General features: G+C 40.6%; 1 protein-coding gene across 2 annotated transcripts; it reads right to left on the bottom strand.

Annotated features, from left to right (window-relative positions):
• Nucleotides 1-160: 160 nt before the first annotated feature.
• ercc8 (excision repair cross-complementation group 8) lies at nucleotides 161-18,705 on the bottom strand. 2 transcript variants are annotated; one of them, XM_078250931.1, is made up of 13 exons: nucleotides 18,308-18,705; nucleotides 16,044-16,139; nucleotides 15,587-15,688; nucleotides 14,963-15,086; nucleotides 13,873-13,954; nucleotides 12,104-12,172; nucleotides 11,950-12,016; nucleotides 11,358-11,437; nucleotides 10,865-10,963; nucleotides 9,972-10,096; nucleotides 7,616-7,813; nucleotides 5,770-5,865; nucleotides 161-1,270 (listed from the first exon to the last, which is right to left on the bottom strand). In XM_078250931.1, exons 1-13 carry the CDS (start codon nucleotides 18,382-18,384, stop codon nucleotides 1,196-1,198), a joined length of 1,290 nt encoding a protein of 429 aa, XP_078107057.1. In that variant the 5' UTR covers nucleotides 18,385-18,705; the 3' UTR covers nucleotides 161-1,195. The 2 variants fall into 2 exon arrangements, with proteins under 2 accessions (XP_078107057.1, XP_078107058.1); XM_078250932.1 differs by lacking the exon at nucleotides 11,358-11,437 and having other exon boundaries at nucleotides 10,865-10,968.
• Between the last annotated feature and the right edge of the window lie 46 nt (nucleotides 18,706-18,751).

Here is an 18,751-nt window from a genome sequence, read left to right on the forward strand (position 1 = left end):
GCGATGCCTCATCGAAAGCTGTCAAGATTTAGTACAGGATATACTCCTACAACGTTATTAATCATTGGTTTCAGTACAAAGAAAAGGAGTAGCAGCTTTACAGTTAGTGCTGTACATACCCCCCAATCCACAGAAAGATTACAGAAGTACGTGAAAGAAATGAGGTAGCAATCATATTGCTTTTATTATAAGACATACAAGTTTAAAACTGTACAATTCAAGACACTTCAGGTAATTTTGGGGAACAATAGGCTGGAAAATTATATGATGATAGAGACAGAAACCGTATCCTGGATATAAATAGTAGGGGGGGGAGGGGGGGTTCCAGGTTTCCACATGGTAACCAAAACAATATGTAAAACTATGAGAGGGGTGGGACAGAGAGAATTGTTTCTCTATCACTCGTCGCTTCTAGTTTCAACAAGGGCAGACAGCAGACCTTACAAACAAATGCTAATTTTGCCAGGAAAGACAACGAGGGCTGTCACAATTGGTAATTTTGAATGCCTGGTTACTCCCATTGGTGGATTATGGGTAGTCTCTTCTTAACTCAGCTGCAGAAACTGAAAGACAGACAACACACCTGTTTAAAAAGCTTACAAATGTCTCTCTCTGCGCTCTATAATGTCCCTTTAACCAAAATTGTAATACATATACATACATATTACAAAATGTCTCATCCTAATATGGTATAAGTGTCATAACAGGTGTGCTGTGAAATCCCAGTAAAGATGGGTTCTGCTCATTTTAAAACCTCCAAATCTTTAAAACAAACATTATATAATTTGCAGAAACAATGGTAGATATCGCCCATGACTACAATGAATTATTGAAAACACAAAATTGGTTTGGAATAGGGTAAGAGGACTTCAGCAACATAAAGCTTGCTATGCATACCAAGGACTATGTTGGCTTTATTAAAAAAAGCAATGCTATATCAAATGTACAAAAACAAACAGTATTTATAACATTGTGCAAATTCACAAAGTTGTACAATTATTTACACATTTCATTTAAATTTTGAGGCCTTCATCTGTCTGCAATGATAAAAAGGGAGAAATTTCCCTAAACCTATAATCATCTTCCCAGGTGTCCCTGGACCTGTCATTTATTTGACAAGTTAATAACGGTTTGCTCATTTGTATGGTCAAACACTATGCATGTCCACTTTATCCACACATATAAAACACCAGCATTAATCTTCATCGCTGCTCCATGCATCCTGAAAGGCAGAGTTCACTGAAGACTGGTCAGCAGCAGCAGCAACAGCCTGTAAGGAATCAAGACATTCAGCTCAATATCATGTCCGAATTCAAATACTTGTCTTTAAATTAGGGCTGTCAAAATAACGCGTTAATTTCGATTAATTAATCTGAGAAAAAATAACTCGTTAAAAAAAATAATGTAGATTAATCTATTCCATATTAACGTTTGACCTGGAGCCGTTCTAGCACCATTGGACTGTAAAATGAAGGAGGGAGACAAGAATGTTCTGCCTGGATCATTGATTGGAACATTTACTTGTAAAAATGTTCTTCCTGCCAACCCTGGCTACCGAAATCTGGTGCCACTGATATGTCTGCACTTCTCTCTGATGCTCTGAAACACAAACACCGCTGCACATGACGCTAGTTAACACTATACTCGACAGCAGCTAACGTTAGCCTACCGCTAGCTAGTAGCTGGATTAAACACAGCTAACGTTAAACGGTGTAAAGTTTGACTGTGTTTTACTGTAGAGGATTCAACACCGGGATGTAACAATCTGGAGCTGCCGTCGGAGAAACAACACAGACGGTGCGTTCATTGAAACTGGTAAACTACAGCCTCGTGGTGCATTTAAAGTTATTGTAAATGTCCTTTACCATCTGGTGGTTGTTTTTGTCGTTCAACAGCAATTTACTAGTGAAATAAGTTATTGTTATACATTATTATTAAACATTTAATTTTGACCATATGGCCCGAGCAATAAACAAGCCGTTCTTTAATGTCACCAACTGTTGTTTAGTACCCTTTTTTTTTTCTTTTCTTTTTTTACTTTCTTAAAAAGTATCGGTTCAGGCACCGTTAATTATGTATGCGATTAATTTCGATTAATTAATCACAGAGTATGTAATTAATTAGATTACATTTTTTAATCGATTGACAGCCCTACTTTAAATAGATCCACTACAAAAACATAATACATACACACAAATCACAACGATATATAATGGGTATAGCTCTTCACTCTCGCAAGGATCCTGGAGGGAGCCTGGGAGTATGTCCATCCGGTCTACATGTGCTTTGTGGATCTGGAGAAGGTATATGACCGGGTCCCCCGGGAGATACTGTGGGAGGTGCTGCGGGAGTATGGGGTCCCTTCTCAGGGCCATCCAATCTCCATACGACCAAAGCAAGAGCTGTGTCCGGGCAGTAAGTCGGACTCGTTTCAGGTGAGGGTTGGCCTCCGCCAGGGCTGCGCTTTGTCACCAATCCTGTTTGTGATATTCATGGACAGGATATCGAGGCGTAGTCGGGGTGGGGAGGGGTTGCAGTTCGGTGGGCTGGGGATCTCATCGCTGCTTTTTGCAGATGATGTGGTCCTGATGGCATCATCGGCCTGTGACCTTCAGCACTCACTGGATCGATCGGTTCGCAGCCGAGTGTGAAGCGGCTGGGATGAGGATCAGCACCTCTAAATCGGAGGTCATGGTTCTCAGCAGGAAACCGACGGAGTGCCTTCTCCAGGTAGGGAATGAGTCCTTACCCCAAGTGAAGGAGTTCAAGTACCTTGGGGTCTTGTTCGCGAGTGAGGGGACAATGGAGCGGGAGATTGGTCGGAGAATCGGTGCAGCGCATCGCACCGTTGTGACGAAAAGAGAGCTGAGCCAGAAGGCAAAGCTCTCCATCTACCGGTCAATTTTCGTTCCTACCCTCACCTATGGTCATGAAGGCTGGGTCATGACTGAAAGAAGGAGATCCAGGGTACAAGCGTCCAAAATGGGTTTCCTCAGGAGGGTGGCTGGCGTCTCCCTTACTCCGGATTTCCACTGAATGCAGAACGTCTGCGGACCAGCTCGGCTGCGTGTCGGCTGCGTGCTCCGCCGTCAGTCAATACCCACCAGGTCCGGATTTGTTGCGGCACGGCTGTGGCCATGACTGACAGCTGTAGTCACGAGGACCACAAGATCTTGCGAATTCACGTAGAATATAACCACAAAACCAACAACAGTTTGTTTCCATCCAGAGGAGTAGAGGGGAAACAACTCTGTGCTGTGATTTCAAGGTGTAGTGCAGGGAAATATGATCCGCCGTGAGCACGGTGTATTTTACTTTGAAAATTAACCGGATGTTCGTTGTTGATGTTTTGTTTCTGTGCACGACTTCGTTGTTGATGTTTTGTTTCTGTGCTCGACTTCCTGTCCCGCACTATCTGCCGTGTGCTGAATTGCTGCGGAGCTCTCCGGCATCCGGCAAAAATAGAAGCTCTGCGTTATCTGCTCCGGAGGGCTGCGGATCGCCGGAGCTGGGACGGAGTCGGAACGCAGCCGTTCTGCAGTCAGTGGAAATACACACATTGACTTTAATGGAAACCTAATGACTCCGCCGACGTTCCGGAGCGGATACGCAGCCGTTACGCAGCTGGTGGAAATTGGGGGTTAGAGATAGCAGATGGCCGCGAGGAGCTCGGAGTAGAGCCGCTGTTCCTTTGCGTCAAAAGGAGCCAGTTGAGTTGGTTTGGGCATCTGGTAAGGATGCCCCCTGGGCGCCTCCCTAGAGAGGTGTTCCAGGCACGTCCAGCTTAGCACGACTAATGACAACTATTGTTTATCTGGTAAATGTAACAACTAGCTAAAAAGGAAAAAGACAGGTTTTAATTTGATAAGCACTACTAAAATGTAAAAAAATAGCATGACAGAGTAGTGGTGACTGTGTGTGTATCAGCACAGTCAGGTCCATAAATATTGGGACATCGACACAATTCTAATCTTTTTGGCTCTATACACCACCACAATGGAGTTGAAATGAAACAAACAAGATGTGCTTTAACTGCAGACTTTCAGCTTTAATTTGAGGGTATTTACATCCAAATCAGGTGAACGGTGTAGGAATTACAACAGTTTGTATATGTGCCTCCACTTTTTAAGGGACCAAAAGTAATGGGACAATTGGCTGCTCAGCTGTTCCATGGCCAGGTGTGTGTTATTCCCTCATTATCCCATTTACAAGGAGCAGATAAAAAGGTCCAGAGTTCATTTCAAGTGTGCTATTTGCATTTGGAATCTGTTGCTGTCAACTCTCAATATGAGATCCAAAGAGCTGTCACTATCAGTAAAGCAAGCCATCATTAGGCTGAAAAATCTAAACAAACCCATCAGAGAGATAGCAAAAACATTAGATGTGGCCAAATCAACTGTTTGGAACATTCTTAAAAAGAAAGAACGCACCGGTGAGCTCAGCAACACCAAAAGACCCTGGAAGACCACGGGGGAAACAACTGTGGTGGATGACCGAAGAATACTTTCCTGGTGAAGAAAAACACCCTTCACAACAGTTGGCCAGATCAAGAACACTTCCAGGAGGTAGGTGTATGTGTGTCAAAGTCAACAATCAAGAGAAGACTTCACCAGAGTGAATACAGAGGGTTCACTACAAGATGTAAACCATTGGTGAGCCTCAAAAACAGGAAGGCCGGATTAGAGTTTGCCAAACAACATCTAAAAAAAGCCTTCACATTTCTGGAACAACATCCTATGGACAGATGAGACAAAGATCAACTTGTACCAGAGTGATGGGAAGAGAAGAGTATGGAGAAGGAAAGGAACTGCTCATGATCCAAAGCATACCACCTCATCAGTGAAGTATGGTGGTGGTAGTGTCATGGCGTGGGCATGTATGGCTGCCAATGGAACTGGTTCTCTTGTATTTATTGATGATGTGACTGCTGACAAAAGCAGCAGGATGAATTCTGAAGTGTTTCGGGCAATATTATCTGCTCATATTCAGCCAAATGCTTCAGAACTCATTGGACGGCGCTTTCACAGTGCAGATGGACAATGACCCGAAGCATACTGCGAAAGCAACCAAAGAGTTTTTTAAGGGAAAGAAGTGGAATGTTATGCAATGGCCAAGTCAATCACCTGACCTGAATCTGATTGAGCATGCATTTCACTTGCTGAAGACAAAACTGAAGGGAAAATGCCCCCAAGAACAAGCAGGAACTGAAGACAGTTGCAGTAGAGGCCTGGCAGAGCATCACCAGGGATGAAACCCAGCGTCTGGTGATGTCTATGCCTTCCAGACTTCAGGCTGTAATTGAATGCAAAGGATTTGCAACCAAGTATTAAAAAAGTGAAAGTTTGATTTATGATTGTTAATCTGTCCCATTACTTTTGGTCCCTTAAAAAGTGGGAGGCACATATACAAACTGTTGTAATTCCTACACCGCTCACCTGATTTGGATGTAAATACCCTCAAATTAAAGCTGAAAGTCTGCAGTTAAAGCACATCTTGTTCGTTTCATTTCAACTCCATTGTGGTGGTGTATAGAGCCAAAAAGATTAGAATTGTGTCGATGTCCCAATATTTATGGACCTGACTGTATGTGCTGGGTAACATTTTAAAATAGCATTCTTACATTGAGATTGTCACTAACAACATAATGACATAAAACACTTGAAATAGAGTTCATTTTATATTACGTTACGTTTTAGAGTGTTAACTGATTCTACAATTTTTCCTAATAAGGCTTTTCCATATCTTGTTTCCTGTTATTGGGACTTGTACCTGATTTGCACTTTTTGTCTCTTCTTCCACATCTGAGGCACGAATGACAGGAACCCACGCCAAGATATTACAGTCTTTACCTCCACTATACAGCTCCTACACATAATGAAGAACAAAGACACCTCAGTTCTGACACATTGGTTCACACACCTACAGGAAGTAAAAGACGAGCTGCTGTTGCAGCACAATCTTTAAGTTAAAGCACTTCCAAACAATGACATCAGCAACAAGGGAACACCAGAATTTAACAAGCATGAGTAGATGAAGATAAATAATGAAAAAGCTCAAAGCTATCCACGCAACGCAAGTCAATACATGGGACACATTCTCTGTGACATGGGACAACATGTCACTACATCTGACGAGAGGCATCCAAAAGTAGTGAAACATTTTTTACTACTAGATGATTGATCCTCGTTCTGGAACTCTCCAGAGTGACAAGCTGCCAAACTGCATTCCTATTTTACACATACAAAACCAGTGAGGGACACCGGATGTTGACATTGGTTAATAAGGAGGGCGGTTGGATATCCCTCTACATTTGTGATGATTATGTAGAACTTAATGTACCTGTACCTAAAGATTACTACAGACACCTACGCAGAAATAGAAACATTAAGCAGTTATTAGGTTATTATTAAAGGACACTCAAACTGAACAAGCATATTGATAAACTTGTAAGAATCTTAACAGCTTTATGTTGTCAGTTTGGCATATACTGAAGAAGAATTATATGATAAAGATGCAGGCACAGATGATATACAGATGTATTTGGAGACTCCTCATTTCAGCCAACAGCTTGAATGAAAACAAATATTGGTTTTAGTCAGATATTACTGTTATGTCAATATGTGGTACATTGTGTAATTAGCATTTGTGTGTCCATTGTACAATCAGCAACAGAATAAAACTAATATCTTCTTCTTTTTTTTTCTTCTTTTTTTAAAAACGTCTTAAAACTTGTGTGGTGGCAGTTTAAAGATGAATTCACAAAGAACGAGCTTGTCCTTTTAGAGAAATAGAGTTTTCTTGCAAAATTCAGTCATGCATTTGCAAATGGACCTCCGAGCTGGTCAGCCAGGAGATAGAGAACAGACGTTCAGACACCAGTATTAATACAGGCAGGTGTACTTCACAAATGCACAACCTCGCAGTGCTGAACCTCTCGTTGCCTGTATCTGTTGCTGAACAAATATCGCTGTTTTGCAATAAAAAACATTGGAATATTTAAACAAAAACCCTTACTAATAGCCTCGATCAGGTAATCCTGATCAGGAAAACGCATTTACTTTATATTACATGCATTTATGAAATAGTTAACTTTTTGCAACTTCACAACCCTGTTCCACTGGCTCATCCTTAAACTCATCCTTCATTCCTGAAATGGCAACAAGCACAGGCAGAGTATTGTATGTTACTGATAATGTTGAAAGTAAAGTAACACCTGTATTGTTTAATGTGACTTCTGACAATAACACTGTTGACATTTAGGCTGAGGGTCACACAAATGAGATGCAAGTATTTGCATTTATACTAGCTCAGTATAGCTCACAATGTCGACTTAATGTTATCTATCCGAGGGAAGTGGCTTAGTTGATACTGCAATGGTGATTGCAAATTTATTATAGCTGTTACTGCAGTGACAACACTACACCAGTTGAAGCAATCAAATAAAAAGGGCGGAGAGAACTGAACTGAATGATCTAAGTGCACAAGACATCAGCTAGACCTGACTGGCGGAACAAACAGAAATAGACGAAAATACAAACAAAGGCAAAGGGACGGGTATATTGGCCGGGAATAGTCACAGGGAATAGTCACCACCTGGGGCTTTGGCGTGTCTCACCTGGTAGTCTGGGTGGAACTCACAGCAGTCGACGTTGTTGTAGTGACCCCTGAGCATAGTGACCAACTCTCCCGTGTGGAGGCCATACACAGCTACTGAGCTGCCGCATGGCACAAAAACAAACTCTGGGCTGCATCCACGTGACACTGTGAACTGTAGTCTTTTACGACTCTCGTTGCAGACCTTCCCGTAATTTACCTGAGGGCAAACAGTGAAGGCACACAAGGTTTAGATTGTGTGTATATGCCTAAATAATATAAACTACTTTTTATACTAAACAATGTGAGAAGGTTTTCTCAATGAATATGAAGCTTTTTCCTTTTTGAAACAGACAATATTTTTGTTACAACAATATGTTGAGCCACTTAGTGCACAACACCGAAATAACAACCGCTTATTGCCAAAGGTTTCACAAAAACCCAAGGTGCCAACAAATTTCCTCCAACTTTATTTATAACTTTTAAGACTTTTATAGACTTTTTATAACTGAAAATTAGTCCGATTTTAAATGTAGAAAAAAAAATCTGAATGAAAGCAACTGTAGAACCACAAGAATATTTTAATTAAGCTTTAAAAAAGGTGCCCTGTGAAGATCTCCTGTAAACAAACAAAAGTTATGTTGGCATTCAGTGTTACCCACCAAAAACACGTGTATCCTTGAGGTCTAACAAATGTGTTGAGTGCATTTCCTTCCTTAAAAAACATCACAAAGTCGATTCTTTTGTGTATTTTAAATCCGGTATTGTTTACATCCATGTTTCTAGCTTGCAGTCTTCTCCGCATTGCTGCATTTAATGCCATGTTACTGCCATCTGTAAATCAGTGGAACAGTGTGAAACCATTGGCAGGACATGCGTGCACAGATGCATGTGCGTCCTCTGGGCGCATTCATGAGATAAACAAAACAGGGACCCACTCATAGAAAAACAGCTTCACTAATAGAGGTCAAAAACTCCACAGGAAACCTTTAATTTCCACCAGACGAACAGCATAGCAAGAAACCATCATTTTAAGGCTTCTGAAACTGACACTTTTCAGGGTATTCAAAACCATTTAAGGCCTTTATTTTAGATCTTCGAAACTTGTCCAGGACTTGCAGACTCCCTAAAAAACAAAGACAAATAGAAACAAACTAAGCAAACTACTTCACCTTGCTGTTGTAGAATTACTAGGTTTCATTTATGCCTGTGAAACCAGTTTGAATTGTGTAATGCATTCCTTTTACACCCCTTAATGTGCGCCAGACATAACCTCTGCCTCATGTGTATCCAACTCTGATCTTTGCCCGGAAGAGAAAGTCATCTACCCTTTAAGTCACTCTTTGTCTTGTGAAACTTGCCTGAAAATGGAAAAATGTCCAGCATGGCAACTGCAGCGTTAAGCAACAGAGCAGAAAAACAGGAGAAAAGGAGTGTTTCTGTGTTGGGGGGCAAGATATACCAATTATCCATTATTTTATGAAGACCCAAGGCTATAAAGCAACGTTTCTTAATGACATCCTGTTGGCTCACTCTAAATAAAATACTGAATCGTGATGTAAACAAGGCTGTCCAATTTGGTTAACAGTGTTAGATTGTTAGTTAGCAGTTTGTGATTGTTAACCAAATGTTTCACTATACTAATACCACCAATATTAAATATCAAACCGTTTACAGAAATACTACCATTAATAATAATTCTCATGTGTCCTTGAAAATGTCAAAGAATTTAAGAAAGTGAACATGCTTCCTCTGAACTTCAATAATTGAAAAGTAACTCAATTTGAAGCTAGTTTTGAAAATGTTTAAGAGTGATGGATGACAAGAAACAGTATAAATCATGTCTAGCAGTCACTGGAGGGCTGTGTAACAGATGTATGGGTTATGGTAACAAGCTTCTGGGATTCAACTGTGATGTTTACACCTCATTTGTTTCTGGCTTTTTAGAGATAGTCACAACTGCCACTACAATAAATCATTCTTCCCTCTAATAAGGTTGTAAGAAATGTAAAGTTTCAACACATTAAACTAATATTTATCAATATTTTGGTATTAAAATGTAATAAAATGACACTAATGTGAAAGGGTTGCTCATAGTGCCAAAAGCACTGACAATCAACAACACCAAACTCTTCAGCTCTATGGAACTTTTTGCCTCATATTTTAAATTTTTAGGTCTGAGCTAAAACATTCATCTTTGTAAACTCACTATCTATCCATCAAATGTTGTAAGCCAGTGATATGGTGATAGCCATCTGCTCCCTAGAATTCATAAATCAAGTATAGCAGCTTTAAGTTAATAATCCGAGAAGATCCACGTCAGCACAAGAAACACAAATGTGGAGTTACATGTCCTCTGCATAAATATGGTAATTTACCAGTGTGTTTTCCCCAGTGGCACTATTCCATAGTCGCATACGGTCATCAGTTCCAGTGGTGAGGAGGTAGAGGCCGTCGCCAGTAAAGCACAGGCCATTCACTCTGCCATCATGAGCTGTGTTCACTGTTTCAACACCGGCGAGACAAAGAAACATGCATTTGTCATCTCTTTCCTCCTCCATCTTGATCAAGAACCAACAGTGCATATTTATTCCACATAATCACATAATCACTTTCAATCAATGGTATGCTTTTAGTGCAATTGTTGTTGAAAGAAAACCCTTGTCTCGTATCGTTACACAGAGTAGCTTAGATAAACTGATTTAATTGCAAACTGGTTTCCTCTTGACAGTGACCTCTATGACACGGACATGAAAATGGCCTCAGGCAGGAAAACCTGTCCTCCAGAGAGACATACGGGTTATTCGTGTTAACTGGAATGACCTGAAAGTTATCAGAAATCACAGTTAAGAGGAAACAGTTGCTGTAAAACTGACTCAATTTGCTACTACTACCAGCTTTTAAATGTATCATTAGAAGCATCAGATAGCAGGAAGGGTAATTCTGTGACATTAGATCAGTGTGTGCCCCCACCGTTCAGCTTGTACTTTTTCGGGGTTACATGCACTTTAGCTCCTATTGTGTCTATAGGTCTGTGTAGCACCACACAGATTAGACATTAATTGACAGATATGGTTGGGGGAGGGGGGGGATGTATGCATCAGCATATAACCAAAACCCAAAATGTTTACACTGAAAATTACACCCCAGGAGGCTGTCTGACAATATTCTTTGTCCTGATGCCCTTCAAAGACTGAAACATTTGCCAAGAGCCCTGCCTACTCCATGAATGAGGAAAAAGACTTTGGAAAAAAGGGAAAGGTAACAGTACCTGCCTCAGAGGAAGCTTTTGACTTGTCTCCATTGTGCTGATCCAGAGTAAAGAGACTACCAGAAGCCCGACGCACATCCCATACTTTCACTTTGCTGTCTGCACTGAAAAGAAATGAGGGAATTATTTTTGTTTTACACTTTCCTGGTTAAATTATTGAAACTATAGTTTCTGTCAGGAATTAACATGCTTCTCTGTAATAGAATATCATACACTTGTCTGTGTGCCAGTTGTTTTCAAAATAACTCATAGTCCACAGGGACAAGCGGCACACTAATCCCAATAGGTTAATTTGCAAGTCTTATGTAGCATTAAACAGGTGGGGACTGTATCTACCATATGCTATACTAACAGGGCTACTAGAGTTCCACAGTGCCTATCTGCTAGCGATGTGGTGGCATTATACTTGACTAAGGGTTGCAGTGGGCCAGATGGGCAGGAACTGAGATGAGAAGAACTGCTAGGACACAGCATGGTGGGGATTGTCCTGTACCTGATATTAGTCGTGGATGTTGCTCTAAAGCAGAGATCTTCAACAGGGGGCCCGGGACCCCTGGGGGGTCCTCAGAGTTACTGCATGGGGGGCCACCAAATTATTGTTAACTTTTTTCAAAAACTAATATGTCTTAACATGAATCCAACATATTATTAGCAAATTAAATCAGCCTATTTGTGGGGGGGAAAAACACATTAATGATAGGCTTAGTGGCCTATAGGCAAGGTAGTCACTAAGGCAGGGCATTTACATATACAGTTAATCCTAAGGATTCACTGTGCCACATGTATGTTTAACATTAAATTAAAGACTTATAAAATCATGCCAACAATTATTTTAACAGCTTAGTATTCCATGCACTAAAAATGTATGTATTTAGGCTTTAGGCCACACACGTTATTGTAGGTCCAGTTTAATATGCAACTTAATTTTATACCATATATGCAGTAGAGGGTCCCTGATCCGTCTCTCTCTCAGTTAATGGGTCCTTGGCTTAAAAAACGTTGAAGACCCGTGCTCTAAAGGCAAAGTAGTTGAAGGTTTCAGAGGCTAAATCTCTACAGAAAGACTGGCAGTTAACAGTGTCTACCTGGCAGTGGCTAAGATGTGCTCGTATCTGGGCGACCACCGCACAGACAGGACCTCTGCTCTGTGACCTGGAGGGGAAAAAAATGATTGATTCTGTGTGTGAGGAAAAACAGCAGGAAACATTAGTATGTGTATTTGTGGTGTAGCTCACTAACCCTGAAGAACATGAATCCGTGAACCAGACTTCAGGTCACACAGCTGGATTTTAGGTTCTTTGGTGCCAACTGAAAACGCAGAGACAAAAATCAATCAATCATCAAGAGTTGATGGAGGCGATAGTTTCAATATTACATTCCTACTTATCAATATTGTCAAGGTTTACAGATTGTGATAACTGTGTGAGTATAATCTAATATGTGTGTGTATAAGGAAGAGGTGCTTCAGAAGGCTAAAACTGGGAGTCCCATGTTCTCACAGTTAAGGTTAGATGTGAAAACTCACTGATACAAACTTCTGATAAACATGAGCTAACACACCCAACTACTGTATACGTGGGAGGAGGGCAAGGTAGTTGGTAACATTTAACAGAAGATGATTGGGATGTCATTAAAATCTAAATAGCCAAAAGTAGGCAGAATTAATGAAGTAGCTATTGGTGCTTTTAGTACCCGATTTCCTTTAAAATGTCTTCTTAGATGAAATAGAAGACTTTACAGATGTTTGCAACTTGTTTGACAAGCATCTGTCAACACCACTGAAAGGGAAGGACACATTCAGCAAAAAAAAAAAAAAGTCTGTTTAGAAAGAGGCGTGTCAAAGAAACTGCTTTATGTGCATCCACGTTTATGAGCACATCCTCAAAAGGCATGAGAAACCTGCTGGGCGACGTGGTGAGGTGGGACCTAAATTCTTATGATTTTTCTGTCCAGAAATCTGTCTCTGAACCTTAAGCCATCTGTCACCAACCAGCTTCTGATCCACTTCTGTCCCCTTCAGGTACATGTCGCTTTATAACCTGGTAAACAAGGTAGGGGCAGTGTGTCTGGTGTGCTGTACAGGGAAGCACATAGTCCACTGCTTGGAGAAACTGATGGCTAAAACTGATTTTGTTTTCTTTTTTATATCCAAATGAGCTTTATTCTATTGTAGTTTTTTTGGTTGTGAAACAGAAAATGTACCCATATACTTAGAACATGCCCCTGGGTGCTCACAGTCTCATCTACATTATAACATCTTCACCAATTCCTTGTCTATGGAGCAGTTTCAAATGTTATACTTGATGACATCACACATTTCAGTTTTTGCACTCTAGCTCCCAAGACGGCGGCCGCCTGTATACGAGAACGCGACTGCCTTTATAATCTATCTTTTTTAATAAACTGTCTGTACACTTACAAAGTTCTCAATGCTTCGGTTAACATTTAGGGACCCTCATTATGCTACCGTTGAAGTGTGGTAATATTTTGAGCCTTTCTAGTGGTATAATAAGGGATTTGTTTTTACTTTCCCTGTGCCCCGAATACTAGCGTTGTAAGCTAATCAGCGGTCCGCGCTAGCTTGTTTCAAGCTACAAACACATACGATTAGCATGGAATTAGTGGGTACACATCTGTTATTAACCCCTAGGTTCATTTTGTGCCGGAATTGTCCTTTAAGCGTGATTTTTGTTTCAGCGTTAAATCTACGTTGTGGCTACGTACGTAGGTACATGGAGACACGGACCCTACGCCGTAGCCTGACGTGCACCTCTTGAAAAATGTAACTACACGTCGCAGTTCGCACGTCGCTCGGCCACGGCTTGGTAGCGTTGCATTACCCCCTACTCATTTCCTGGTTCTCCTTCTCCATAAACAACATGGTGTAGTTACCCTTTAAGTTCAATGCTTTTTAACACGCAATGATAAGAATGCCAAAAAGGTTCTACAGCTGGTTTGTTCTTCGCCATTGAGAGTTGCAAAAATTGTGGCTGAACTGTCACACACACCTGCGATAAGACTGTGCTTCCTGGCGATGGGGGACAGGTGGTGGCTGTAGACATTGCCCTCAAACTGAAAGACTTCAGCAGGCTGAAGAATAACAAAGTCAGAGAAATAGAGGAAGATGGACAGACAGATAGGGTCAGTAAGCTGTTGTCAGCTCTCTGTGTGTTAAGTGCTATGTATACTTGTATATGTATGCTGAATGAAAATCTTCTACGATATCTATGATAAAAAATATACAGCCATGACCTTAAATAAAGCTTTGGCCTTAAAGTTTAACTGTAGCATAAATTCACCACAGTTCAGTTCAATTAGGTAAAAATAAAAGAGTACAGAAGGACAGCTCAGAAGGCAGCTCACCCGAGCAGCAGTGGCAGCTACAATGCAAATTCTTCAGCAAATATAAAAAGCCTCTCTGTGCCCTATCTGTCAGTGTGTGCCAGCACCGACCAATGGGCACACACACATACACAAACAGAGGAGGCTCTGTTTGCATAGAAATACCACACATACACATGGACTATGCACACACTAATCTGCAAATGCACAACCACAATACATCATTTAAAAAGGCATGTTAGTTTGTGTATGATACAGAGACAGAAACACACAGAGCAAAGCAAATGAAAGGTTGGTGGTTCTTTTCTGTCCTGTCCCTGACCTTTTGAGGTAACCGTGGTGCCAGTGTAACTCTAGCACAGCTCAAGGCCTGCCATATGGGACTATGTGGCATAGAAAGGTAGCAAGCATGAAGCAGAAAATAAGAAAAGAGAGGGGAAGAGATAGTGAAAAGAGCAAAAAGAGAGAAAGTGTGGTGGAGCTTTAACAAAACAAATGCCAGCTAGTTACTTAATAAACCAATCTCCAACATGCAGAGTTACCCGTTTGTTGAGGACATCCATATAAGTTTATATGGTGTTTCAGCTATTGTAACTACTTATATACAGCATATGTTGAAAGGTATTTCTAATTTTACCCATCCTAATTTACATACTGCACACGGGGTTCTACTTGTACAAGTGTATCTAATTAACTAGTAACTCAATGTATATCACATTTAACATGGAGTGACCTAGTCTGTGTGACATTCCTTACCTTCAGTGTCTCAGTGTCCCACACTTTCATGGTCTTGTCAAAGGAACTGGAGACAAACATGCCCGTGTCATAGGGATACCACTGGACTGTCTCTACGCTGAATTTGTGGACATACTTACTCGACCTAAATTAAAAAACAAAATAATAAAATGTGACCAGATCAATACAAAACTTAAAAATGAAAGAGTGTAGCAGCACATTAGATAGGGTTAATTAATCTCCCCTGTGCAGACAATAAAGCTATATTCACATTGCACATCCTAATGCTACATCCTCCTGTAGCCCTGTTCAGCCATGTAGGTGCATGCTTTCATGACAGATGTTTCATGGAGCAACAGTAAATAAATTCTGATATCGTTCAGACTGAGGTCACATTACCACAAAAGATATCTGAATAGGAATCAGAGCCATGTATTGAAGTGTACAAAATAAGATTTTGTAGGATTTTCTGTTCACATTATCATTAAAAACAGACATGATTAATAAATAAGGGAAGAAACATTCTGATTTAAGCCATTTCACTTCATGGTGTGTGGCCTAAAGGACATGGCTGAGAACAAGACATGGTACGGTGAAAAATGCACTGCTACCCTCTAGTGGCCGAGTGGATGGAGTAAGACTCACCTGCCTACTGTGCAAACTGCCTTGCAGGTGTACTGTAGTTTCCCACTGTAGTTCTCCAGGTCATAGACGACGATCACTCCATCTGCTCCGCCAGACAACATGCTAAACAACAGAGAGGGCTGACTTCAGAGATAACATTACTTCCTCCAACACAGCTTCCAAATGTATTTCTACCAAAGTATGACTGCCAGTAGTTCTCTATGAAAACACATCAGAAAGGTCTGTGGATTACCCTCTTGAGTTTTTCAAAAGCTATTTCCCCATGCTTTTTGTAGCCAAAAACTAAATGCCTTAGTGGAATGCCTACTGGGCTCTTATCACATTTTTTTTTGTCCAGGATAAACTTACAGCTGCTGTTTCACAAATGTTGCTGTTAAAAGTATTAAAGTTTCAGGGGAGGATTGTAATGTAATAAGTCATACATCAGTAATAATAAATTAGGATTAAGTGGACTTACTATCTGCCCTCTATTGCTTCAATGTCAATGGTGTTGATGCCATTTCCATGGATTCTATCCACGTCTCTGTCAGGATTTAACTTCAGACTCAGGACCCTTTGCAGATACAGAAAGGAGAAGAGTTAAGCATCACTGGACACTCCATTAGTTCATATCAGACTTCAAAAGCCCAAGTAGATTATCAAAATAAGATAATAGGAAATAGACAACAAACACAGACATTATGTTGCAAATGAGATAAAATAGAATAAATCCATTATTACACTAACTACTCAGCCAATCGATAGAATTAACTGTTGACACATATTGATATTTGGTTAATCACAAATGTAGTTATTGTACTTTGGACACATCCACAGTCAGCCCCCAGCCAGCTAGCAGCCAGCCACATTCCTTACAGCAATCCAACCCCAGGCAGCACTTACCTCCGGTGCTAAGAACGCTAACGGCAGTTGACTCAGTGTTTCCCACACAGACTATATTGTGGCGGTGTGCCTCACAATCAACACCTGCCGCCGCACATTGCGTTTTTTTTAACGCTATTTAAAACACGCAGCATTCGTTCAGCTGTATTTCCTTTCCGCAAGTTTGTGTTAAAACGCAGTTGCGTTGTCGAGGTCAAAACACTATATGTAGCAGCTGTGAATCAAATAAACTTATTATAAATAATGTTATGTCTTTTTTTTTTTTTTTTACTCTTACACTGAATGCTTGCTGCTTCAATCCAGATGAGAATTGAAAAGTATATTCCGCGACTGAAAAAGGCACGTGTTGATGATGAGGACCAGCCTGAACCGGAGTATCAGTCTGAAACAGAGCTGAACAGTCCGACCAGTGTAATTAGTTATGTTATTAATTTGTTACAATATTTTCAGGCTTCAACCAGTGAAAGACAGGGTCAGGGAGAGAGAGAGATAGATTTGTTAGGCATTGAAGTAGGAGAGGAGGAGAGCATCCAACAGCGTGTCCTCCTCAGTTTTTGATACTTGATTGTTACGAAAATAAGTAAGCCGTCTTTACAGTTCGCTAAACTTACCCGACAAAAGGGGGATAAGGCACCAAAACGACTAATAGTAAATTAAAGATGTGGTAGAATTGGATCTGGACCAGAAGGATAACTCTGGGAGTTGGAAGGGGTGTGTCGCGATTCTGCCTTTTCACTTCGCGACACAGGTTCGTGGATCTGAGTGTCGCGATTTCGGTTTCATATTGCATATCGTTACATCCTTACTGGATACGGTTACCGTTACCAGTGTTTTGGCCCGTACATGTATTTGCTAGTGTTTTAATAATCTCTTTATTGCTCAAAATTGCTGACACTAGATTTCTTGCTGATTCGCTCTTAGCGTCACACTTTGGTTAAGATTAATCACAACGAAAACACAAGATGGTGGCAGACAATGACGTCAGATTCAATTTCTTTCATTCAATATATTCAGACTTTAATTCAATATATTGATATATTGATTTTCAGATTACATTATGTGCTTACATAATTGCAAAAGGGGTTCTCGACTGTTGTAGAAAGAAGTGGCTGATCTTTAATGCAATATCTACATTGCCCATTATCAGCAATCATTCATCCAATGTTTCAAATGCAAATTGTGTTTACTAATCTGATATCATTTTAAAAGGCTAACTGAGAACCCTTTTGCAATTATGTAAGCACATAATGTAATCTGAAAACTGTTGCCCTGGTTAAAAAAAACAATGCAACTGATCTCAGCCTGTATTCTGTCTGGAATGGAAATTTCTAAGTGACCCCAAACGTTTGACCGGTTGTGTGTGTGTGTGTGTGTGTGTGTGTGTGTGTGTGTGTGTGCGCGCACGCGCACGCACACACACACACACACACACACACACACACACACACAGGATTGATTTGTTTTCCTGGCCGCTGTCGCACCAAATGCATGCTCTTGGGGGAATTGTTGGGTCTCTGTAAATTATAGTGTGGTAAAGTGTCCTGACATTAACTGTTATGAATTGACACTATAAATACAAATTGAATTGTGTGTTTACAAACATTAGCTAAAGCTTCTCAAATCTTAGCACATGCCAATTGTTCTATTTTTATTTTTTCACAAGACTTCAATGGAACAACTTTATATATTCTAAAATGAGACTCCGTATATTGACATTTTAGGTTACCGAGCTCTCTGAGTAGCTAGCTAGTTAATGAGTATGCATAGCCTAATGCTCCCTGGATTGCAGTATTTATTTTCCTTTCTGGTTGAGATAACGTTACTGGTATTCTCTCTCACCTTCTCGTTGACTCAGCACGTCTCAGTCGCAGAGGGTCATCCAGACCGGCCTGCCTTGCTGTCAGAAACCCCAACATTGCTTCAAGGATCTTAATTTGAGAGCTATTGTTCAATCTATACTACCGTTAGCTAACCTAGCTCAAAGGCTATCATGTTAACTAGCTAACGTTAACGTTACACTGAAGTACGTTTTCTTTTATCCAACCTGAAATGTCGCGCGTCCAACGAGGCATTTTATTGAACCCAAAGCTCCGGAATACTAAATACGATATCCAAATCTCATTAGCTGGCTTTGCTTTGACAATTGAACGTTTATTTTACATTAATTTCGACTAGCTTCGCAGTAGCTCAATACAATTGGCCGCCATGTTGGAACGTAATGTCTATTCTATGACAAATACGATGATTGGCTGGTCAAGTATAGCCGTCCAATCACTAAACAGT

Source organism: Sander vitreus, chromosome 5 (genome assembly GCF_031162955.1).
Source record: "Sander vitreus isolate 19-12246 chromosome 5, sanVit1, whole genome shotgun sequence".
Taxonomy (NCBI): domain Eukaryota; kingdom Metazoa; phylum Chordata; class Actinopteri; order Perciformes; family Percidae; genus Sander; species Sander vitreus.